Below are 24,814 nucleotides of genomic sequence, written 5' to 3'. Positions count from 1 at the left end.
AGGACGTACACACACACACACACACACACACACGCACACACACACAGCGAGAAACTTGGGATAAACTTTCACAGACTTTGTCCCAGATTTGTCCAGTTTTCCAAATGTTTCTCTCTTTTTTATTAGAAGCGGGCGCCGGAGGTTTTGGTTGATAGGAAAGGCTAAAAAACTGAAATCTTTGGCTACCTCTTTTCCACTTTTTCCTCGGGGTCAGTAACCTGTGAAGGGAACAAAAAAAGGGATTTACTGAAAAACTGGGATTTATCTGTTCTGTCGTCTACACAGTATTGTCGTCTAACATCGAGACAGAAGACAGTTTTTCCTTTTTTATGTACCAGTGGACCTAAAAAAGAAGACATTTTTCCCCTGAAGGAGAAGGCCAGGACTCCACCTGCCGCAGACAGGTGAGTCACTGTATCAAACACCTGTTTTAGCTGTTAAGTTTTATGCTAAGTCTGAAAAGGCTTTTTTCAGTGAAATAAAAGAGGTAATTTAATTATTTCAACATAGTTTATCGTGCTGAAACTTTTAATGCCCTTTGGTCCGTTGAACCTGATCTCTGTCTCAAGACCTCTGGAGTCTAAAGGGCTTATAAGATGTAAATATCACAGCAACGATGAAATAGCCTATTATTCTCTGTATATTATACTGTATAGGGATAGAAGACAACACCTTTCTAAAATTATTAAACTGAAGATATAAGAAGGCTTTAAAATGGTCCCATATGACTTCATCTCTGCTGTTTACAGGACAGTGAATACATAACTGGTTTAACTTTTGCTGATGATTAATGAACCCAGCAGTCGGTCTACTGTGGTGTAATCAAGAGCTTGTTTACATGGAATCGAAATGCATTTGTAGCTCATTTATCATACAGAGTTAATTCACATAGGGACTTAATACATTTCTATTTTCAGTGTCAGTTTTCCAGTTTCCATCTCAGACATAATTAGTTACAATGACAGTTTAGTAGTAGACCAGACTATCTGGAAGGATGGACCCTTTATTGAGTGGGTCTTGAGTATGTATGTGTATTTATGTGTATGTTGCTGCTCCGAAACAAACATCTGATCAGGGCTGTAACTAACAGTTATTTTCATTATGATTAATCTGTCACTCATTTTCTCGATCAATCGATTATTCGTTTGATCTACAACATATCAGGAAACAGTGAAAAATACCCATCACAATATTCTGGAGCACAGTGTGGTGTCATTAATTGTATTGTTTTGTCCAATAAACAGCACAAAACCCAAAAATATTGTAAAACCAAGAAAAGCACACACATTCACATATAAGAATTTGGAGTTTTTGTCATTTTGGCTTTAAAAATGACCTAAATGATAAATGGATTATCAAAATAGTTGCCTAGTAATTTTCTTTTGATTGACTAATCGATTAATTGGCTAATCATTGCAGCTCTACATCTGATGGAACCTTTAGGGCATATCAAATAAGAATATAATATTATCCAAAAAAAGTAATATTACTTAGTAACAGTGTAATTATAAGTATAGTTAGCATCTTAGTAGCTATATTATGAAACATGATTCTACTAGTATGTGGTAAAAATAGTTAATCTCACTTTATATTATGTATTGTATTCATATTTGATATTATTTATCTGTCTGTGTATCTATCTTGGAAAAGTTTATTGAAAAAAAAGTTAATATAACACACAGTTTGGTGTATGACACTTGATATTATTTTAACAGGCAAACGGGACTGTTGAGGGCTTAAACCACCTGCCCCGAGGAATCAAGGAAAGAAGAAAGGAAGGAGATCGTTGTCCACAGTCGCCCTCTGCTTCCTACTCTGTACAGATGTATGCTGAGAAAGTCGTGACAGAGGGGAAGATGGGTGAGTGCACATATTGCATTTACCATCAAGCTTCCTCTCACTCTCACCACCCCTCCCTACACACACCACCCCCCACACACACACACAGGGACACACACACACACACACACACACATACATACACACACACACACACACACACACAAATTAAAATGCTGTGCTGGTCATCCTGCCTGTTTTTTGTATTTGGGACCAGACATCAGTCCACCTGACAGTTAACCATTAACCAGTGTGTTCAAAGCTGGCTGGTTTTGTCTCTGATGTTCTCTTGATTTATTTTTGAGGTTTGTCTTTCAGCCTGAAAATACATACATTCATAGATCATTTTATTTCAAAGTTTTAACCCAAATGTGATAGTGATTGTTTTACATCATCTCTCTGCCATCTGATTTGTTAAATTTCAAAGGGCAGCAGGTAAAGTGTTGTTCTCTGACACATTTTCTTGTTAAATCTATGTAGTAAGAGAGGAGACAGTAGTGTTCACCATCATACTGCTATAACTTACACGGCATTGCAACACTATATTTACAGCACGAAAAAACAAACAATTTTAAGTTCTCCTACTGTACCTTATTCCAGCAAACATACCTCCCATCAGCATCAGTGGGACGCTACATTTAAAAGGAAACCAGAAAATCCACCTCTGCCTCCCTGTTAGTTGGCATTAGCTGTAATGCAGTGTTGTGGTGTTGAAGTATTGGCCAAAGTTTACATATTTATGGCTCCTAATGAGTTTACTGCAAATTATATGGTGCTTTTATGGAAGTAAAGATAAGATTAATGTGTATTACTGTTGCTAGAAAGCACTCATGTCAGTGTGAACTGTAAAACTCTGTTTTGGTGACACATACAGAAATATGCTGACCACTGACAAACTCCTGTAGTAAGTTAAGGGCTTGTTTCTACCTTTTGGAATGATGTTAAAACTTTTTTCTCCAGGATAAAATCTTTTAAAGGTGGTGACAACAAATTCAACTACCTCACTCTTAATTTGTTTTATCACATAAACTCACTAGATAAGAGTATGAGTACCTACCTTGTACTGGGGACAAACTGAGTGCCGGCACAAAGGAGAAGCTAGTTGTCTCTCATAAAGGGAAATTGTCTTCATCTGCAAATTAACATCATCTCCATATCCTCCATTGTTCTCGTCAAATAGGCTCTCTTGTTGATTTGGCACTTGTGCTTCTGTGTCTGAACATGGTCAGCTAGATGTTTGGTTTTGTAGTTTCTCTTGCGTGGCTGAAGGAAGTCCACCCCAGATGTAGTAAATCAGGCTGTCCGAGGTGTGTATAATTACAAGAGAAACAGAAACACTTACAGCATAGCGGAGGAGTGACGCATATGGTGTGGCTTACGTTGTATACAGTATGTCTGTGCTAAGATTGGGTGGGACATCACCTATTTTTAAAAACAAGCTTTGTTTACCTTCATTATGACATGCTTCTACATCATACAGGTGTGAACAAGCAGAGAAACACAACTGTGCATGCTCACACGCAAACTCTCTTGTCACACATATCTTTTCAATCAAACTAGTATTTGCTGCACAGTATGATTGTGTTTATTTTTACCCTTTCACTATGGCAACCACTTAAAGTTTGAGTCACAGCTATTGCTGGGTCTTCAACTGTGTGTATGTGAGGTCTCCTTGTTTTGCTACACTGTTATCTTTGCTTTAACCCACTCTTACCACACCTATGTTCAAGTCAGTCTACTCAGGAAGATAACAGTCTTCACTACATATTTTCAAAACCCTTTTTTTCCATTTAAATTGGAATGAATATATGTTGATTTAAACCCACCCCTGTTTTTAATGGACCAGATACATACAAAGTGTGAAAGCAGTTTTAGGATGTGTTTCCCAAAGTCCAAATGTCAAGAGGACAAAGAATAATAGATGCTGACTCTGCAATGAGATGTGGATTGGGTCAGGAGATTGAATAAACATCATCCTAACATAAAAACCAATATTTCCAAGGTCAAGAATGAACTTTTGTGCCTAACTTTGAGCTAAAATGGATAAGAAGTCCTAAAAGTGCAGTTGATGAAATTATAATAAATCACAGATCCAACCGCATGACAACTGAGTAAACTTTGTCTGCTGATGAAAACAGTATCTTATGATTAGAAGCTCTGGGAGGCTAGAAAGCAAACCTAAAGTGAAAATTGTTTTGTCAAATCAACCCAGTTCTTAAGGGTTCTCCACAGAGAAACAGACTTCTACCTCCAAAAAACACTGACCCCTGAGACAGCCTTTCTGTTTCACTTTGAGAAACCTTTTTGGGAGTTTTGTAGATCTATTATATCATATATTAGCCTAGAAGTTTAGTCTAGAAAGATCCTGCAGACAAAAGAAAAATACCTTATGTTGTTATGTGTATTTAATTTTAGATTAATTATAATTTAGTAGAAAAAGTGGTGATGTGATGTGGACAACAGAAAGGAGGTGTTTTCTAAATACAGTCTGTGTTGTCCTACTTGGTTTGGTAAGTGCACTTACAGTTCGCATGTGCTACACAGCTGCATCTCCTCACCCACCACCGAGGTGCTTCAGTGTGAGCGTGTAAAGCGTGCAAAGTGAAGGGTATCCCACAACATACTAGAGAATGAGTAATGACACAGTAACCCTTTTCCACCCTGCTGACGCTTGCTGGTCACATGACTCATGGAGGAGAATAGAAATAACCCCAAAATAAAATGTATGTTCCACAGGAATGGTTCAAAGAAGTCACGGAAATGATGATTTATTATTATTCAGTGTTTAAACTGTCCAGTCATTCATGTAGTCTGTATTGTAAAATATTCCAGCTATACAACAACAGTTGCCTTATGATTATTTGTTGAAAATAAGTAGATCACATTAGTTTTGATCAAGTAATATGTTCAAATTGCAATATCCATACAGATTATTTGTTTTTATAACACAATAATCCTTTAATGGATTTCAGAGAGAAGATTATAATAGAAACAAATGGTGAAATGTGTTGGACTTACATAAATCAGATGACCTGATCCCACTAACATGTCTCCCAGAACATCATCAACATTTTAATTGTGGGTCAATGCTTGAATATTTAATGCTTGTTAGATTTCTTCTATTGTAGGTGAAATCAACTATATCTGTTTTTTTGAAATGTTCTATATTATAATTGGTATTATATCTATACTAAAATCTCAGGTACTCCCCCAAACTGCAACCTAATCCACACCACAGCATGCCACATTCATCAGCACTAAATACTAGTGATTGTAGAAGAACCATACCTCATAATAGAGCCACACACTGGAGGAGAAGGTGGTCTCGGATAGAAGTGGACACAATAGAGTGCTTGTTCTGTCCTGCAATGTGATTGGGGTATTTCCTGGAAACCACAATCAGTAAGAATGAACACGAGCCTGGAATGTACCCCTGATAGTATGTCCCGAGGCTGTCTGGCGTTCATTGATCAGATACCACATTCAGTTCTTTTTATTTCACAGTTCTACCTTTTTCTGTCTGCATTTGCTTTGTCTCTCTTTCATATTTCGGGCTCCATTGGTAATCACAATTTTACAACCCAAGGAACAGTAACACCATTATCATGCTGACTGGAAGTTTGAAGCCTGAGGAAGGGAAGGGAAAGAGAGGACAGGTACGGACTGGGAGGAGGAGAAATGAAGCACAAAGAGGTAGGGAGGTATAAGAAGAGAAATGTTAACAGGGGAGAGCCATGAAAAAGGTAAATGCTGTCAGTGAGAGGTTGTGGTGCAGAGGGAGGGAGCAGATGTGAGGAGATAGTAGAGAAGAACGTTAAGGTCACAGGAGTAGCAGGTCTACACAGCTATCAAGTTTCTCTGATTACAAAGTAGAAATGCAGCAACTGTGGGACCAAGCAGTGTCAGTGGTTCTGAACAACACTAGGTCCTTGTCAGTCCTGAGTCGTTTACTTCCACAGATCAGGAGACGGGGCTCAGAAATATTCATCTGAGTGGAGAAAACTGACTGTGTGTAACTGTGCAGGGTCATTCTGGTTCTGCACCCGGTATGCAAGAACACCTAAAAATGCCCCCTATCTAACTGGTGTTGATATTGTGTGTATAAGAGAGGCAACACACACCTCATATACATTTTCATTTTTATTGGCCTGATGTAGTCACAACTCCATGAAAATATGGCTGCAAATAACAATTATTTCATTATTGATTTAACTGTGATTATTTCTTTCAGTTCAGTGGTAGTAAGGTGTAAATAACTTAGCAAAATATTACCATTAATTTTCTAAATGTGTTTTTTGTCAATTAACTACTCAACTAATTGTTTCAGTGCTACATTAAAAAAAACTTTTTTTAACAAAAATATATTTAATAAATATATATATTCTTAATTTAATTATTAAATGAAATACATTTAAATCTAAAATAAATTTAATTTATTTTAGTTTTAATTAATACTTCAAAGTTCTTGCCTCAGACAGTGAAAATGGTAGGAATATAAGACAGCATGGAACATGTTGGAGGGACACAGAGCCAGGAAGGAAACTAGGCATGTAGGATGTTTTCTCTGACTTGGTAGCCGACGCTTATAGACTTACAGTATCTCTGTAAGCTGATGGATGGCAGCGCTGTTACAGTCATGATTATCTGATGCAATGTAGTGAACAGCAAATCCACTTAAACAGAGCATGCTGCTCTTACTTTTCTACCATTAATAACTACAGAAACAATCGCCTATTATTTTTGATAAACAGAAACAGACATAATTATTTTCAAATGTATTAGGAATGAAAGACGAGTGAGTCTAACACGTGGCCACAAAAAAGTCTCAAGTGGTCTAGGTTCAACTGGTCACCCCGACAGGTCTTTGGCACGTCATAGCTGGAAAAACACAGCTGTAATTAATGACATTAATAATGGCTGCGTTCAGTTTAGGCGTTTCAGTTCCAGGGTCTTGCTATTGTGCATGGGTGTTCACTGTCATAGCTTAAATGTAGTAAAGACATCATTAATGTTATTAGTAACAGCTGTGATTTTCCTGCTATGACAAGTCAAATGTCTGCTGTGAAAAATACCTGTAACAATGACTTACACCCACGGATTCAGGGAAAAAATAATTCATTTTAAAGACCCTGCACAGCTGTGGTTCTGGTCTTTTTCACAGAGGACATTTTGACATGTCAAAGCAGGAACAGCACAGGTGTGAATAATGAAATGAATGATGGCTGAATTCTATATATCTGCTTCAGTTCCATGCATGCTGTCACACTGTCATGACTTATTCAGACACTTGAATAGAAAAGAGCCATTGTTAATGATATAAGTAACACCTGTGATTTTCCGATCTTTTAGGGTGAGAGCAAGGTTTTCCCTGCCTATCTAACTCAAAGGAGGGCCACCTTTGCATTACTGGCTGCCGCCTTTGTTGAAAATTCAAACGTGATGTTGACCGAACGAAAAAGGCGGAACTCAACTGTGAGGGATGTGTAGCACCTGGGCAGTCTACAGTGCGCACACATGCTAGTTATCTTGTAATTCATCTTCAAAACAGGCAGCGGTTGCAAGCATCTTTTAATTTAATGACTAAATAATTACCTTTGCGAGATGAACGTGAAGTATATCGTGAACTTTCTACGCCATCACTCAGAGACTATCATTAGCGGAGCGGAGCAGCGATCAGCAGTAACAAACGAGATCAGTTGACCAACACACACTCCAGCAATAAACAACTTAAACCAACTCTGAAGTGCAGAAAATAACTCAGTACTCAGTCTGTTTCACCTCAAAAACTGCTCAGCATCTTGGACAGTGATGTCTTTCCCCGGAGCTAACGGTGCAGCACAGAGGCTGCTCTCTGCTGCTGGAGATAAAATTTTAATAACACAGCGGAGCACTCTGCCTCCCCCTCAGTTTGTTATTCTCATACAGGCAGGAGACTGTAAGATGCTTTCAGATTGATTAATTTATTAATTAGTGCAGTCAACTTTTTAAAATGAAAAGGCTGGTGACCATTTATCTTATCTGCCAGTTATGTTTCATATTGTATTAAGGACTAAGGACACCAGTGAATGGTTTGGCACACAATATACTGGAGCATGAGACTGAAAATTGTGGCCCCTTTTCTATTCATCGAATTGAGAATAGTTTCTGAATCGAATTGGCACCCAAGTATTGTAATAGTATCGATTGATTTGATTGATTTTTTTCACTTAAGTGCACAACATTCTAACAAACCATGTACACCACACCACTCACGTTCTCCAGCCTTTGCCACCTTTGTCTCAAAAAAATCCAGGGAAAACCCTGGGAGAGACAACTTATACAATCTTATTATGTGACGTCTTTCATGACCTCATATAATTCCCACCATACTGTAGCTGCAACCAACCTCAAATTGGGCAGAAGCCTAATCAGCCATAATAACTGAAAACACCTGTGTGGGTGTGTAGAGCCTTTAATGGGAAATACTCAGCAATATAATCACTCTGGCTTGTTCCATATGGATGTCATATTTGTGTTTGGCAGGCACATTAAGTTTTTAGTCTTACAAAATAAAAACAACAATGACCCTCTCTCATTAAAACATTAGATAGCATGATGTAACTTTTCATGAAGGCGGCATGACTCACAACTGACTCAGTCTGTCTGTGTCAAAATTTGGAACCCTAACCTCCTGCCTTTGTGTGCACTGTTGCTCTAACATTGATGGTGAAGATGATGATGACCCTGTGTGTTTGTGTAAAATGGTTGGTGGGCGGAAATGAAATGAGCTGAGCTGTGTTTAGTAATAAGGGTCGGGATGTGCTTGGCAGGCTGACAGCTCACATAAAAAGAGAATTTTTGTGAATTTATGTTCAGTAGTGTTAGCATATTTTTCTCCTCCTCTCATCTCATTTTCTCTCATAACTAATAAGACTAATTAGAGTTTTGTTCCATCGTAACAGTTCTAGTAAACCTTGTGAGTAAGCCAGCATGCACAATACCAGGCCCCTGGAGCTGGCACACCTGAAGGGAATTTAACCATTGTTAATGTTATTAGTTGCACCTGTGCTATTCCTGTTATATGTCAAGTTGTCTGTGGTGCAAAATGCGTATTAACTTAAAGTTTTGGGTCAAGTTGACAAACTCTGCTCAGAGCAGATGATACACGGGACAGACGTGGTACTATATCCCAGTTTGAGAGTTTGTTCTGGCTTTGTGGAGAAATGCTAGACTTTAGACTATTGATCTAATCAGTGTCATTTGTACTTTTCAGTCTGTGCCAGGAAATGTGCTGTTATGCCCCTCACATTGGGACAATATGCTGACAGCAGTCACTTTCCTGATGTTTGTTGTAGGGTGGCTTAAGAGTCCAAAAAAGAGCCCAAATTAAATACTAGCAGTCTGAATGTTTGCCATGTATTATTTTGTCCAACATCTATGTGAATGAATAAATGTGAGGAAGAACACGGTTCACTTCAGTAATATTTACTCTTTTGATTTCATCATCTAAACCGTCTCCTCTTCAGCCACTTCGCTGTGTTTGTTATGTAAGTAGTGCAGTGCCTGTTCAAAATATGCCTGTTCAGATCGAGCTGATTGCTTATTATTTCTCAAAAACCACATATACATTAAGTATCAATTGACAAATGTATCAATTAAAATCATAAGCGATTAATCAATTAAATGGTTTAAATCCAGACAGAAACTTAACCAGTGAGACTAATCTGAGGTTGAGCCGTAGAAGCAGTTCACAGCCTTCCATTGGTTGATTCTGCTGCCAATCAAACATGTCTGCACGTATTGGCTAGTTTTACTGCCTCCATCTCTGTTTTTTTCCCGTGTGTGCTCATTCTTCTCTCTCAGGCAGTTTAACTGAGCGGGGTGCGTAACTTTGTCCTGCTCAGCAAGTCAGAGCCCAGAAGCCCCGTCCCGCTGTGATGTGACGGTGTTTATATCAAACAGCCCCCACTGCACTCAGACACGGAGCTGAGCAGCTTGCTGTTTGCTTGTTTATTCAAAGTTTATGTGTTACGTGTCCAAATTGCACCAAATTTGACACTTGGGTCCCCAGCAAAACCCACTGAGTGTGAAGTTGATTGGATGAACGGTCTGAGAGATCTGCAAAGGACAAACAGACAGACAGACACACAGACAAAGACTCCTTCCTTTATAGTTAGATGTTAAAAGCTGCTGTGTATGTGCACTGACATGTAGGCATGCTTTCATGTGTGTGTCTCTGTCTGTGTATACATACTGTCAAATGTGTGTAAGTACATTCATGTGTGTGTGTGTGCAGGGAGCAGGGGAATCTCACTGACCTGTGTGTTGACCCCGTGTCGGGTGATTGGAGTGTGCGTGATGCTGATGACCTTGGGAGGCATTGGAGCAACAGTCTGGGCCGTAGGTCAGACCACATGTCAAACCACATACACACACACACACACATACACATAGATACACACACTTTTTGTCAAACATGCAGTATGAATATAATATATTGTTTCTGATATTTAAAGACTTTTCTATGTTCTTCAGTTGTCTTTGATAATTTGCATTCATACATTGTATTGTCCTCAATAAACGCCTGCTGTTTTTCTTATTACTCTTCTGTAGTTCAATATTGCACAATGGAAGAAGACACAGGACTCTATGATGGTGAGTTACAGAGGACAGAGTGATGGTTTCAAATGAACTGATTTCTAATAAATATTGTAATACCAAATGTGAAATGTCATATACTGCTAGGATAATATCTCTACAGTTTCATTTGCTGCATGAAAGCTGCAAATTGGGATTATAACAAGAAAAATGCTGCCTGAGTGTGCATTACATATTTTACCGCCTGTACGAAAAGTAAAGGTTTGCAGAATATCAAGAATTATTAGTTTTGGTTTGATCCCTGTTTTTTTGTGTTTTTTTTTAAGATTTTCACAATTTTTGTTGCTACAGTTACTTAAATGAAAAAAATATCCAATGTTGCAGATGAGAAATTATCAGTGTAAAATAACGGACTAAAAAGGACTAAAATCTTGATATTATCTTTTGCAGTCCAGGTAAATTCTGCTGACCAGCGTCTCAGAGTCTTTGACTCCACCCAGAGGCGGTGGCGTCAGGTGTGTTCCTCGTCAGCCAATGAGCTGCTAGCTAGCATCAGTTGTGAGGAAGTTGGCTTTGTCAGGTGAGATAGTTTTAGAATCCGATCACAATGTTTTCAGGCAGCATTGTACCATACAGAACTAACGTGTGTGTGTTTGTTGTAGTGTTGTGAATTACTCAATCACATCAGTGCCAGAGGCCAGTGGAGATGGTGGAGAGTTCTTCTGCGTCAGACAGGAAGAGCTCAGCTACGGCAAGAAAATCAAAGACTCGTTGTTCCCATGGTAACAAACACCTGTCTGTTTGATCCTTGAAGCAGTCTAACCTTTCACTACACTGTCCTCTCTGTCGCTCTTCCTGGCTTTTCTTTCGCTTGTCTACTCGGTTAACATAGAGAAAGACGAACAGTGACTTAAACTCAGTTTGGATGTTTTCTTTTCTCTGTCAGGCTGTTACTAACTCTGTTTGTCTTTGTTTCAGTGACTGTGAGAGCAGGGAGGTTCTCACACTGTTGTGCCAAGGTAAGACATGAGCCCGGATCTACGCTTATGCTGTCTGACACACTGGCACACTTTATACTCCACTACCTTACACAAACCTCTCATCTTTCACCACATTCAGGGCCTGTAATCCTCCTAAACTTTATTATTTGCGCTTCTTATTCTTTCTGTTTGAAATGTTCTTCATAGCCTGAAATCTGTCACCCCTTCTTTGGAAGGCTCTCAAGGATTTGGGTTATAGTAAAACTATAAAAACCAGGTCTGCTAGGCTCAGCTAAGAGGTGAACAGTAAAGTCACATCAGGCGAAACTGAAGTGGCTGACTATTTTACTACAGTAGCTAAAAATCTTGTAGCTTAACTCCCTGATCACTTGGATATATTAAATGAGGAGCAGAAACAGAGGCACTACTCGCAATTTGGCCATCAGACAAGATCCTTTTCTTTTAGTAAAGTGAGTGACAGTAAGGTCCTGAAGAGACTTCAGGAACACAATGCTAGTAAAGCTGCAGGTCTAGATAATATTCAAGCCAGGTTTCTTAGAGACGCTGCAGATATTATTGCTCCATCTGTTACACATATAATAAATATGTCAATAGAGCGAGTTCTCCCCCTCTATAGGAAGGGTAGTAAGATAGATGAGGAGAACTATTGACCAGTTTCTATTTTATGTGTAGTGTCAAAAATAGTGGAAAAAATAATTCATGAACAGATTGAGGACTATATCCAAAACAATAATATTTTATTTCAGTTTCAGTCAGGATTTAGAGAATCTCACTCTACCAAATCCTGCCTGTTGTTTCTGACAGACAAAATCAGAAAGGAAATTGACTCAGGTAAACTGGTTATGTTAGACCTGCAAAAGGTGTTAGACACAGTAGATCATTGGATTTTAATTTACAAATGAAAACTTCTGGGTTTTAAGGCTATGGCCATTAGGTGGGTTAAATCCTATCTTGCTGATAGATATCAAAGGGTTGATGTCAATGGGACGTTATCCAGTCCAAAACCTATGACTTGTGGTGTCCCGCAGGGGAGTGTTTTAAGGCCGTTATTGTTTTTATTATGTATCAATGACCTTAATTCAGCCTGCTCTTGTGATATATTTTTATACATTGATGATGCTGCATTACTAATATCCCATAAATAAAAAGTAGTGGAAGATACCTTGAGCACAGAGATTCAAAAGGTTGCGAGGTGGCTCTCGGATAATAAACTTTCCCTTCATGTAGGAAAGACAGAGGTCATCCTCTTTGGGACACGAATTAAATTAAGTAATTCTTCTAATTTGATAGTAATAGGTGGTCAGACATCAATCTCTTCAGAATCTCCCGTAAATTACCTTGGATGTGTTCTGGATAATCTTTTATCAGGGGAAGACATGACTTTAAAAGCTCTGAACAAAAAAGTGTAATCGTTGGATATGCCAACCTTAAAAACTCTAGCTGGAGCATTGGTGCCACTTTGATTATGCTGCCACCTTTTGGTACAGTAGCTCCTCACAGTCTCTTAAAGTTAAATTACAGACTACACAAAATAAGTGAATGAGTTGTTTTATAGCCGTCCCCCATCATCGCACATCTCGATGCAGTTCATTTAAAAAATTTAAATCTTCTCCCTATGGATAAAAGGGTGGTGCATTTTAAAATGGGTATTTCCCAGAGGACTGTGTATAAATCTGCACCTCCCTACCTATCCAACCATTTTAATCTAGTAAAAAAACAACCACAAGACTAGAGGCAGTTGAACAAATATTATTCCTAAGAGATTTAAACCATAACATAACAAACATAACAAACAAATATAATAACATATAACAAAATGCATTTTTATACAGCTGCATGTCAATGGAACAAGCTGCCTATCTCACTCAAGCTAAACCCAGTTGAGAGGAGTTTTAAATCAGATCTCAAGAAATGGTTGTTAAATAACTTTTATATATACAAATGCTTGATGTTTTACTGTCTGTTTGGGTTTTTTAAGTTTAATGTCAATCCTGCTTGACACTTTCTTATTCAGTCTGCCATCTTGTACTGCAATAGAAGACCACAGTAGAAATAAGCCCTAGGGCTTTTTGGTGTATTTTAATCCTTGACAATTATAAAAATCTTATATGCTTTCCTTATATGCTTTCCTCTCTCTGTTGAACCTCTCCACCTCGACAGACTGCGGCAGGCGTAGTTTTGCAGCAGACCGCATAGTTGGTGGTGTGGATGCCAGGCAGGGCAGCTGGCCTTGGCAGGTCAGCTTGCAGTATGATGGAGTTCATCAGTGTGGAGGATCCATCATTTCAAACCGCTGGATTGTCTCTGCAGCTCACTGCTTTCCCGAGTAAGTGACTGAGCTGGATTTTATACATAAAGTTGACTTTTAAGACCATAATAGACAAATTTGATTATTTTATAGATTTCGTAACGTAGAAAATTTGTTGTTAATGTAAATTACTGTATATATTGTCATTGTTTGTGTTACACATACTGTTGTCATCATCAGCAACTCTCATTATCAGACTGCTCTGGTCTAAATATGCCTGCTCCATCTGTGTTTAGGGTGGATATGTCTGTGAATTTTTAAAAGTGTCTGTGCTAAAACTGAAAAAGCCTCTAAAACTTGCAGAACATCATTGTGTATCGCCTCTCTCTATATAAATTAGACGGTACCGGTTCGTTAATCGCTGGCGTGTGCTGCTGGGCTCCATCTACAATAAACCAGTCAACGCCAATGTGGCGGAGGTGAAAACCATTGTTTACCATAGCAGCTACCTGCCCTTTGTAGACGCTAACATTGATGACAACAGCAGGGACATTGCTGTTCTGGCTCTCACCCAACCTCTCACCTTCAATGGTAAGACACAGTGGCACAGACATGCATGCATATTAATCATCTACACACATGGTGTATTTGATCTCATGATGACAGTGATAAGGAAGAATAGCAAAGGAAAGGAGAGAGGCAGAGAGAGTCAGTCATCAAGGGCATCTGCCTACTGTTGGTTTCCTGTTTCCTAGATTAAAGTCAGCAGGACAAAAATCCTTTTTATCCAACATTAATAAATCAGGATTGACAGGATGTAACCACAGGTTCTGCTTGTCTCTGATGCTTTCTGTCTGTCTCTCAGGGCTTCCCAAGTGAATTATCCTCACTCTAATAATGAGAGGGATACAGTAATTCCTGTAAAAGTCATTTGTCATCCACTCTGATCTTACTGTAATCTGTTGATGCAAGGGGAAGGATGAGAGGAATTACAAGTGTGATTTATACCAGCATTTAAGGTTTGATTTTTCCACCATTTTTTTTTGCTCTATAGATACATTCTTTTCTTTAGTCAGGAGTAAAGTGAGAGTTTTTGTTCATATCTACAGTAAGTAACAGCTCATTAAACATTTTTTAATGTATTTAGTATTGTCATTTATTTTGAGAGAATTACAAATTTACAGTATTTACACCATCTGTACTGACTAAGAAGAGAAAACAAGATAATTAGCACTGCTGAAATATGAATTAAGAGGAGCAAGGCAGTGTTTCTGAAATGTAAATGAGATTTGTTTTATAGTCACCTTTGAAAATGTGGTGATACTGTATAGCGTAGTTAGTGTTTATGTCGGGCAATGAGTTTTTAAATGTGGATTAATGAACATATAAAGTTCACAGATACTTTGCAGATACAATGCACTGTTTATTGTCAGTCATGTCTGACATCTTGTGTTTGGCATTTATAACTACAACCACAGCATGATGTTTATTTGAGAAAAAAAGTGATGTGAAGTGAAGTGTTTGAGTACTCTGTTTTATTATTGTTGTTAAACTTACACTTGCAAAACAACATGTTTTCATAACCTGCAGCTGCTTTATCTTTCTGTACTTCCTTCTGTACTTCAGTTTTTGTGGTGTGGATGATCAGCTGTTTGACTCTTGTTTACACTGACATGCAGGTGGTGGTGGTTACAAACATGTGTTTGCTTCATGCATATGTATATGTGCCTGTGTTTAGAATACATCCAGCCTATTTGCCTGCCAGTATATGGTCAAAGACTGATTGATGGACAGATTGGAACAGTAACCGGCTGGGGAAACGTAGGATACTATGGTGAGTCTACGTGTTATTACAGCTTTACAACACACTGCAGAAATGACCTTTGGATCACATTTTTGTACTCTTTGACTTCTTTGATTTAAAAAAAATATTTATCTAGGCCATCCACTTGTTGCTTTATAGCTGTTGTATTTTGTTGGTAATGAAGTCAATGTTCTCCTCATTACAACACACAACAGTACATACTGTAGTTTAACATAAAAGTGTAGAAAAGTGTGGTTCTACCTCAGTGCAGATAGGTGCTGTTAACTGTTTTGATGTTCTTCACTCTCAGGTCATCTAGCAGATGTTCTTCAGGAAGCGAACGTCCCCATCATCAGTGACGCTGTCTGTAATGCTCCTGATTACTATGACAACCAGATCACCACCAGTATGTTCTGTGCTGGTTATGAGAAAGGAGGCACTGATGCCTGCCAGGTCCGTGTGTATCTGTGTTTATGCAACAAATGTTTGTGTATATACAGTGTGTGGGCCAAAACAAACTTTTAAACTTGTGTGTGGGTTTCCAAATGAGGTACTGTATCATCTTGACATTTTCTTGAGTACGACTGTCCTCTCAAGTTAATCTGATTCCTACAGTATGTGTGTCCAATGCATTTACAACATGTTATTACATCCCTGTTAATTTTAGTTCTGAATATGCTCACCTAAAATGAGTAGTTTATGGTAATGTGTGTGTGATCTGCTATAATCCTGTGTGGTTTCAGGGAGACAGCGGTGGTCCTTTTGTGGCAGACGACTGCTTGTCTAAGAGCAGTCGGTATCGTTTGCTGGGGGTGGTGAGCTGGGGAACCGGTTGCGCCATGGCAAAGAAGCCTGGTGTCTATACCAGAGTGTCCCGATTTCTGCCCTGGATATCTACGGCCATGAGGGTGAGAGACCTGACGCTTTTTATTTTACTGTTTTTATTGTATTTTTTTGTATTCCTGTATTACTAGTATGTTATTGTGTGGTTATAAACCCTCTGTAAACCACTCGCCAATGTACAGACATTTCTAACACATTCAAATACAAGCAGTCTCTATTCATATGCAGGCTGTGAGGAATTCCTCCTTTGGACTACAGTCAAAAATACATTTTTTGTCTGTTCTTCTGTTCTTAGTAAGAAAAATATCTGGTGTATTAGCTGTAACGCTGTACAGTCAAAGCATTTGGCCTTTGGCAAAAGTAAAAAAAAAGTAATACACAGCATGTAAAGTAGAATGATCAGTAAAGAATGAAACAGATTTCTAAAATTAATGTTACATACATACATGCTTCAAGATTTAAGTTTTAGCTATCTACATCTAAGATTTCTTCCTGTGACACTGCTTTCATCTTTCTCCTGCAGAACTATCACAACTCACCAGGGGTTCACAAAATGGCCCGGACATGAGATTCCTGCACTCAAGTTTCTATTTTTCCTACTCTTGGATGATAATAAGGACAGACCCTGTAGATGTCAACAGGGAGTGTTACGACAGGGGGGATGAAAGGCTGTGATGTCCCCCTCTTATCATGGTTCCAGATTCATCTTCTTGCCTAAAACCTTACTGAGGATTCACCCACTTCCTGTAAATGTTAAATGTATACCAATATCTTACTCCTTAATGGATAACCTGTCAGAGTATTAAATACAGAAGCTACACAGAGCTATTTAAGAGATGTCATGAGCACAGAGTTGAACAGTATGAAGTTAAATATTGATAAAAAAGAGTTGTGCAGTTGTGGCACTATTTATATCCATACAATTCAAAATGATTCAATACATTAACTGTCATTATAAATTATGAGTGACGTGAAATCACAACAGATTCTGAAGGTAAAAGACTCACCATGAAGAGGTTTTACAGGATCTTGTTCCACATGAGTCAGTTTCTTCAGTGTCAGACTTCCTGATACCAGAGCACAGAGCGAGCCTGAGAATGAGAGAAGCCTGCACTGTTGATTTGTAATAAACATGAGTCTTGTGCAACCTCAGCAGTTTTAGTATTTTTAGCTTATGCAAGACACACACACACACACACACACACAGACAATTATAGATCTAACATATCACTACTTTAATGTCACAAATATGACAAATCTTGAGTCTTTGTTGAAAGATTACAACATATCAAACTTTTCACATAGTAGGTATCTTATTTTATAATTAAAGTCTTACTTGTGTGATATGTCATGTTTTTTATATGCAGTAGCTTGACTCTATGATGAATAATTATCCGTACAAGTTCTGTCTTTATCAAATCCTCACATCGTGTTTAAGATGAACTGGTGAAGATGATGCTCATATTCAAAATCAGTATTTTGTTGTTTTTTTGTAAATATAAGTCAATGTCTTGTTTATGTAGTATGTTTTTTATTTTAGATGTGTCATAGATGTCGAAATGATCTGAAGATCTTAATGCCAAAAGTGCAATAACAACGATAATCATGTTCTCAGAAAAGACCTTACCTGTAATTACCAAAGTTCACCTTAACTGAGTATGTATTCTCATCCATGAGCAAAGTGTAGTATTATATACTAGAAGTGCTGTTCCTCCTCATATTTAACATATACCACAAAAAATCATTTCAGCAGTATGTTAAGTTTTTGGATTGTTGCTTACTTGTATGGTTGCGATTAAAGAGGTTTCTATACTACTGTTTATTTCTTCTACAAGGCAATAACTTATACATAAAAGTGAAGAGTATTTTTTTATTGGATCCACACATGAAGAGAAAATTAGTCCATTCTGACAAATCAGACTCAAAAAATACTAAAAAAGCTGTATTATTTGTGTAAATGCAGTCACAAAGTCCCATACTGTTCAATAACAGTGAAATAATATGAATGTATGTACATTTATAACAATGTGTACTAGAAAAATAAATATTTTTACTGACTGTAGTGCTATATGTAAAATGTAAATTGTTACTTTTAGTATTGTATCGAAATAAAGCCTCAATTAAAAAGAAGTTCCATAGTGATTTTGTAATGATACTACATTTATTTTATACATTTGCAATATTTACTGTACAGACTGCAGTACAGAATAATTATGCTGCAGTATACATTATCCAAAACAGAAACCTAATGTTTTATATCAATGCTGACATAGCACTACATCAAAACAGGATTTTACCTTCTGTGTCTCAAAAATATTCAAGGTAAAATATCTACATTGTGTTCAGTAAATATAACTGTACAAACTATCAAAAACTCTTGCAAAAACAATATAATAACACAATAATACAGTGAATAGCATAAATACTTTTTGAACTCTTTAACACTTTTTTCAAGATTATTGCACATGCACCAAGATTTCATTGTAACCCTCCCATCAAAATTGATCTTTGAACTTGTCATTACTAGACACCACATGACAAGATACAGCAACATATGTTTCTTGATGATAATTAAACTGCTCAAAGGAGTGAAAGGTTTCAATCAGACTCAGCTGGATTTAGCTATGGTAGCGTAGATCACAGAGTCGTCGTTCTCTCCTGCTGTGGACCTGAGGAGAACATTAAAGTACAAATGAATATTAATCAAACTGCAGCTGTGCAGCTTCCTCTGAGATTCCTGCAATTCCCGTGACAATCCTAATGATGACTGGAGGATATTCAAATTATAACTTTATAAAAATGTTTGTCTACAAGCTGCACTTCTATCACTCTTTTCACACTTTATTTTAGATGGAAGTCAATGAGATGTTTCCTTTTTCCCTGTGAAGGTCAAAGGTTGTTCTTTTTTGATAATATATTATTTCATTACGGTTGCTTGAGATTGTAGAGTAATTGTGACTAAAGGCTACACATATGTACTTTATGTGTGACACTAGTGAGCCACATTATAGTGTTGTGATCAGGTTGAACCTACCAGGACTGCTGTGGGGCGTTGCTGTTCATGTGACGTGGAAGACTTGGGTTTCTGGGCTTGATGGTCACTGTTGAGTAGGTGACCTCGTCTTCACAAGAAGTGTTGGCCTGAGAGGAGATGAAAGAAGTCAGCTTATTCAGAATCTGCAGACATTTGATTGTTGTGAGTGGCATTATGTAATTTGAGTATTCATGTTTGTGCTCCACATTTACATCATGCTCATGGTTTGGGTTCCTGTGTGAAGGAGGAGTGAAGTCCTGAGCAGCTGGACCAGGTGGAGGAGATGACGGGAACGTGTAAATGCTGTTAGATTGATCTTCAGTGGATGAAGAGTTGGAGCCTTTTCCACTACTCCTGACGTCAAACACAGCCTGGAGGGAACACAACAAAAGTCAAGAGGTTTTCTTTCACAGGTACTTGTAATTCCACTAGAATCTCAACGTTGGTGTTGTATTACTGCGCAAAATCAAATGAAGTTGAGGTCAGTAAGAAAAATGAATAATACAGAAAGTACCACAGAAAAAACAATACAAGATACTTCATATCTTTTAAAAACAGATCATTAAACATTTAAAGCTTTTTTTTTGGCTGTGCTGGACTATTGCTGAATGAAATTATGTTGTAGTTGTGAGTTTAAGCGGGAACTAAAACATTCCTTCAATCACTAACAGCTAATCAGAAGACATAAAATCAAATTCATGAGTTGGATGTACTCACTTTTTTCTTTGCATGGGTCTTTCGTTTCACCCTACCAAGATGACAAAAAAAAGATTAATGAAAATATATGAGAAACATTACTGTCACTCCACTCAGAACAGAAATTTCCAATTTGTTGCTCAATCTTGTATTGTCACATTTTACAGTTACTGAATGAACACACTCTGTATTTTCACTAACCACAGCTTTCTTTCACTGTGTTAGAGGTGAGCATTACAAAACAATTAGTATGTGGAAAAAATATAAGGAATAGTATGTTAAATGCTTAGTTACTAATGACAGTTTTCATATTTTTATTCATATTTGGTCCTCACAGTGCAAGTTACAGTAAAATAAATGGTGCAACTTCTGTTTTCAACATATAAATATAACTGAGCCACGTCATGCTTAAATATTGAGAAAGTGGGTAAAAGCAGCAGTGGAATATAAATTTAGATGACACGTGAATTACATATGCAGCTATGACAACACTGGGCAAAACAGATCAACAAAGTTACACAACATTTGCAAGAACATGCCTTGAGATGCAGAGAAACTTCAAAGATGCACGTATAAGTCAGCGGCTAACAGTAGTAATGATATGACTCAGTCAGTCACACTCACTCTCTTTGTCATGGACTTACCAGAACAAAAGAAGAATGATCACAAATGCTATAAAAAGAGCGACTCCAGTGCCAGACAGGATTTGGAACAACAGGCTACCTGAGGAGAAACACATAATACAGTTAGATTACTGTTGATAGGTGGAAATATGTCATGTAAATAAACACATCTGCCATCTGGAAATATGTCATATAAATAAACATGTCTTCCTTTCTTTACTTCAAATAAAGTTGAAACTGCTAAGATATAGCAGTAGTTGATAAAGATGAGTCACTTAATGCTTTTCTTTTGAGGATACAATTAACAATCTAACAATTTTATTTTTTTACAGTAACAGTAGTGACACAAACCTTTCTTCTTTTCCACTGTCAGCAGAACCTCGGTTGAGTTGGTTTCTCCCAGGCCGTTCCTGGCCTTGCAGAGGTAGAGTCCGGTGTGGGATGCCTCCACAGAGGGAAGAGACAGCACCTGTCCTGAGCCCACATGGAGCAGCTGGGAGCTGGAAGAATCTGTCCTCTGGTACCAGGTGTAGTTGTCTGCTGCTGGGTTAGCTGGACTGCTGCACACCAGATTCACACTGCTGCCCTCCACAACATTTGGTGAATCCACTGAAACTGTCACGTTCATTGGACGATCTGAAAAAAAGTGCAAACATCATGTCATGTTTAACAGTTTTATTCCAAAATAATCAAGAATAACACTTGTTCTTGCAATACTATCACTGAGGGACCCCTGGTTGAGAAGCAAAGGTAAATCTGAGGGGTTACATGAGGACTCAAGGGATAAATTAGATAATTGAAGGGATAAAACAGAAAAAAAAAAATTCTATAATGCCCGTGTGAACATATTTCTTCCAGACTTTTCTCAGATTTTTGCCTTTTGCTAGTGAAATGCTGCATTCTGTCTCTAAAAGTCCTTCAAATTAACCAATCTGGGACATGAAAATCACTGGTTAAACTAAACTCACATCTAAAGGCTACAACTTGTGATGAGGGGTCACAGTTTGACATTCCTTCATTTTAAGGCCTCACAAGCCAAAACGGTTGGAGATCACTGAATTATAGGGCTCATTAACCCACAATATTTAAATCATGCATTTAAGATATATCCGTCTTACAAATTGTAGCACTTCCTCCCCACTGAAACTTGTGCCCTGTCTGAATGTTTTGACACATCTTGAAAGCAGATAACAGACAGGGTCAGTAGGAAGTCGACCGAAGCTACAGACTGAAGTAATATCAGGAAACACTACAGACAATTTGGTGCTCAGAATTGACAAATAAACTGCACTGTATTTTTCCTGCTGTCATGGATGAATTTATGACAACTCTTGAATGCAGCAATCTTTTCTCTGAGCTGGTATTCAAAGCATAGTTTGAGTAACAAATTAACACACAGACATACAAGACTTCTCAGTGCAACATCTCAGCACACTCACACTGGACTTCAAGGTTAATCTCGGTAGATTTAATAAATTCAACGCCCCTCCAGCTGATATTATTCCAGGCCTGACAGTAGTAGCGTCCACTGTGGCTGGGCTGGATGACAGCGATGGCGTGAGTCTGTCCTGAACTGACTAACTGTCCGTCTTTGTACAGGCTGTATCCACTCTGTGTCACAGGTGGGTTGGCATCACTGCTGCAGCTGAAAGTCACTGAGCTTCCTTCGATGACGTCTCCCAATGGACTCACTGACAATCTTACATTATTGGGAGCATCTGATGGAGAGAAGATTAGGACGTTTAGGTACAGAATTAGCAAATTAACTTTGATGATCAATACTAAATCATAATGAAAAGTGGAGTTTGGTACAAAAAGAAAAATAAGCTCTGATTAGAGAAAGTCACTGCGTGAAGAAAAATACAAAATGTCTACATGACACAGACCAAAAATGAATGTATTCTTAATGTACATTGTGTCTTTCTATTCAGTTCAGTTTAGATCTTTATTGTCCTATAAAAGGAAATTATTTTTGCATCAAGGCAATATGAAGATTGATTAAAAATGATCTTCCCCCCTATATCTAGAATAGTTAGATGAAAACTGGTCAGTTGTGGATTTCATTTAATAAATTGACTATATTCACAAAAGAGATGGAAACACAAGGGAGGAGACAAGTTTAATGGTAACTTTTAGGCCCACAGACACAGTAAATCTGCATCTTGTAACATAGCAGTAGGCCTTTTTCATTGAAGACATTTTAACATGTCACTGTAGGAAACTGTGTAAATAATAATATTAATGGCTCAGGATCCTGATATTGTGCATGCTGCCTCACTGTCACACTGTCATTTCACTGTTTGAGTAGAACAGATCAATGTCTGCTGGGAAAAAAGCCAAACAGTGGAGTGTTGAAATATTTTGTTGTACTCACATTGAACATTCAGAGCCACAGGGGCAGATGTGACCTTCTCCTGTCCTCGGACAGCGCAGTAGTACCGCCCAGCATCCTCTCTCCTGGCCAGGAAGGCTGGATTTGTTACTGGCTGTCCATCTCTGAACCAGACAATGAATGTCTGTGTGGGACAATCTGACACACAGGTCAGGCTGACATTATTTCCTTCTGTCACAGTGCTCGGCTCCACAACGGTGGTCAACTCTGATCCAGAAACAGATTCAGAAGCACATTAATTTTAATAAAATCATTTCAATTCATGAGAGATTAGATTTTTATTTCTATTTTGTTTTAGAAAATCTTTACCTTTAACAGACAATTGAGCATATGATCTGCTTTGCCATCCGTTGTATGATGTCTCAAAACGAAAATAGTACCGTCCTTCATCAGTGTGTTGCACATTTTTGATCTCCAGACTACAGTCACTAATGTAGTCACCTACATATCTAAAGTTTCTGGATAGACGGAACAGCATCCACGTGCCAGATACAGGCAGGGCTTTATACCAGTGAACTGAATCAACAACATGATGGGAAGGGTAGCTGTACTTGCACTTTATAACAACTGATGTCCCTTTTATAGCACATTGATTTTTGAAGGTCACCTTCCAGTTTTGACTCCAGACACCTTTGGTGAAAAATAAAATAGGTGTTTTATCAATATTATCAATCATTATTATTATCATTAATATCAGTTACAGAATGTTACTTGACTTGTAGCTCTTTGTCCATGAACATTTGGTAATAAAATGAATTAAAACTCAAATTAGACTGTATTAAATGTATGTATTTGTATGTCAGAGTTCTAGCAGAAACGTATTAAAGTAACATTGTTAAGAAAAAATGTGTTTCCTTACCTGGCATTACGACCAGAACAATCAGAATCCAACTTTCCATCATTATTAAAATCAGCCTGTAACATGATGACACAGGACACAGCTCATTACTGCTCAGTCGGCAGACAGCAGAGCACTGAGATTAATGTAAAAAAAAAAATAGACATGTTGCTTATAAATGTTACTTTAATAATACTCACCAACTAAAGCAAGCTGACTTATTGCTTTGTAAATGCTTGAAGACAATTTTTGTGGACTGAAAAGCAGAAGTGGGAGGGTGTCCCCTTTCTGCTTCCTCTATGCAATGATGCACTCAGAGAGTTGGAAAGCTTTAGAAAAAATGATCTGAGTCTGAACACACACACACGTACACAAACACGCGTACCTGGGATATGAGGGGAAACAAGACTGGATCTGTCACACAACACATGACAGGCGATGCAGTATATGCCCAGTATCCAGCAGCACACAGCACAGAGAGTTTTCTGACAATTTTGGGGTTTGAGCTCTTTGGGGGCTGAAATATCCAAAAGATGACAGAGAGCGTATAAAATAAAGCTGTATGATAACTAAAAATACACACACCCTCAAGACGAAATGACTGGATGTGATTGAGATTTTTGACAAGGACATTTTTTCTCTCAGTTTCATAAAAACTTAAGCAATGTGTTCTCTTTTTGGTATCCTGATTTAGATATTAGGCATTTGTCTTTGAACACTATTTCAAAAAATGATAACGGAAACATTTTGTTAACAGTCACACCTGCACATGTCTAGATACTGTTTGCTTTGCATCTTTGTCATTTGTGGGCAACATCTCAGACAAAGCTGGTCTCACAATGTCATCACAAACATCTTTGTCCACTGGGTGGTGTTACTGGACTGTGCATCAGAACGCAAATCAAATTACTGTATGCTG

General features: G+C 38.0%; 2 protein-coding genes across 2 annotated transcripts; one reads left to right on the top strand and one right to left on the bottom strand.

The window, feature by feature from the left end:
- Positions 1 to 8: 8 nt before the first annotated feature.
- Positions 9 to 18,896, top strand: hpn (hepsin). Its single transcript, XM_042424895.1, has 13 exons — positions 9 to 404; positions 1,716 to 1,860; positions 10,115 to 10,222; positions 10,432 to 10,473; positions 10,867 to 10,996; positions 11,079 to 11,198; positions 11,395 to 11,435; positions 13,578 to 13,743; positions 14,066 to 14,256; positions 15,404 to 15,499; positions 15,780 to 15,922; positions 16,213 to 16,377; positions 16,836 to 18,896. The coding sequence occupies exons 2-13, from the start codon at positions 1,824 to 1,826 to the stop codon at positions 16,878 to 16,880; spliced, it is 1,284 nt and encodes a 427-aa protein (XP_042280829.1). The 5' UTR covers positions 9 to 404; positions 1,716 to 1,823; the 3' UTR covers positions 16,881 to 18,896.
- On the bottom strand, positions 18,892 to 24,113 carry LOC121906179 (B-cell receptor CD22-like). Its single transcript, XM_042424894.1, has 11 exons — positions 24,096 to 24,113; positions 23,917 to 23,972; positions 23,367 to 23,687; positions 23,040 to 23,264; positions 22,105 to 22,383; positions 21,017 to 21,301; positions 20,687 to 20,765; positions 20,064 to 20,094; positions 19,559 to 19,717; positions 19,347 to 19,453; positions 18,892 to 18,981 (listed from the first exon to the last, which is right to left on the bottom strand). The coding sequence occupies exons 2-11, from the start codon at positions 23,957 to 23,959 to the stop codon at positions 18,921 to 18,923; spliced, it is 1,590 nt and encodes a 529-aa protein (XP_042280828.1). The 5' UTR covers positions 23,960 to 23,972; positions 24,096 to 24,113; the 3' UTR covers positions 18,892 to 18,920.
- Between the last annotated feature and the right edge of the window lie 701 nt (positions 24,114 to 24,814).

The sequence above is a fragment of the Thunnus maccoyii genome, chromosome 10 (genome assembly GCF_910596095.1).
Source record: "Thunnus maccoyii chromosome 10, fThuMac1.1, whole genome shotgun sequence".
Taxonomy (NCBI): Eukaryota; Metazoa; Chordata; class Actinopteri; order Scombriformes; family Scombridae; genus Thunnus; species Thunnus maccoyii.
This window is presented reverse-complemented; position numbering and strand designations above follow the sequence as displayed.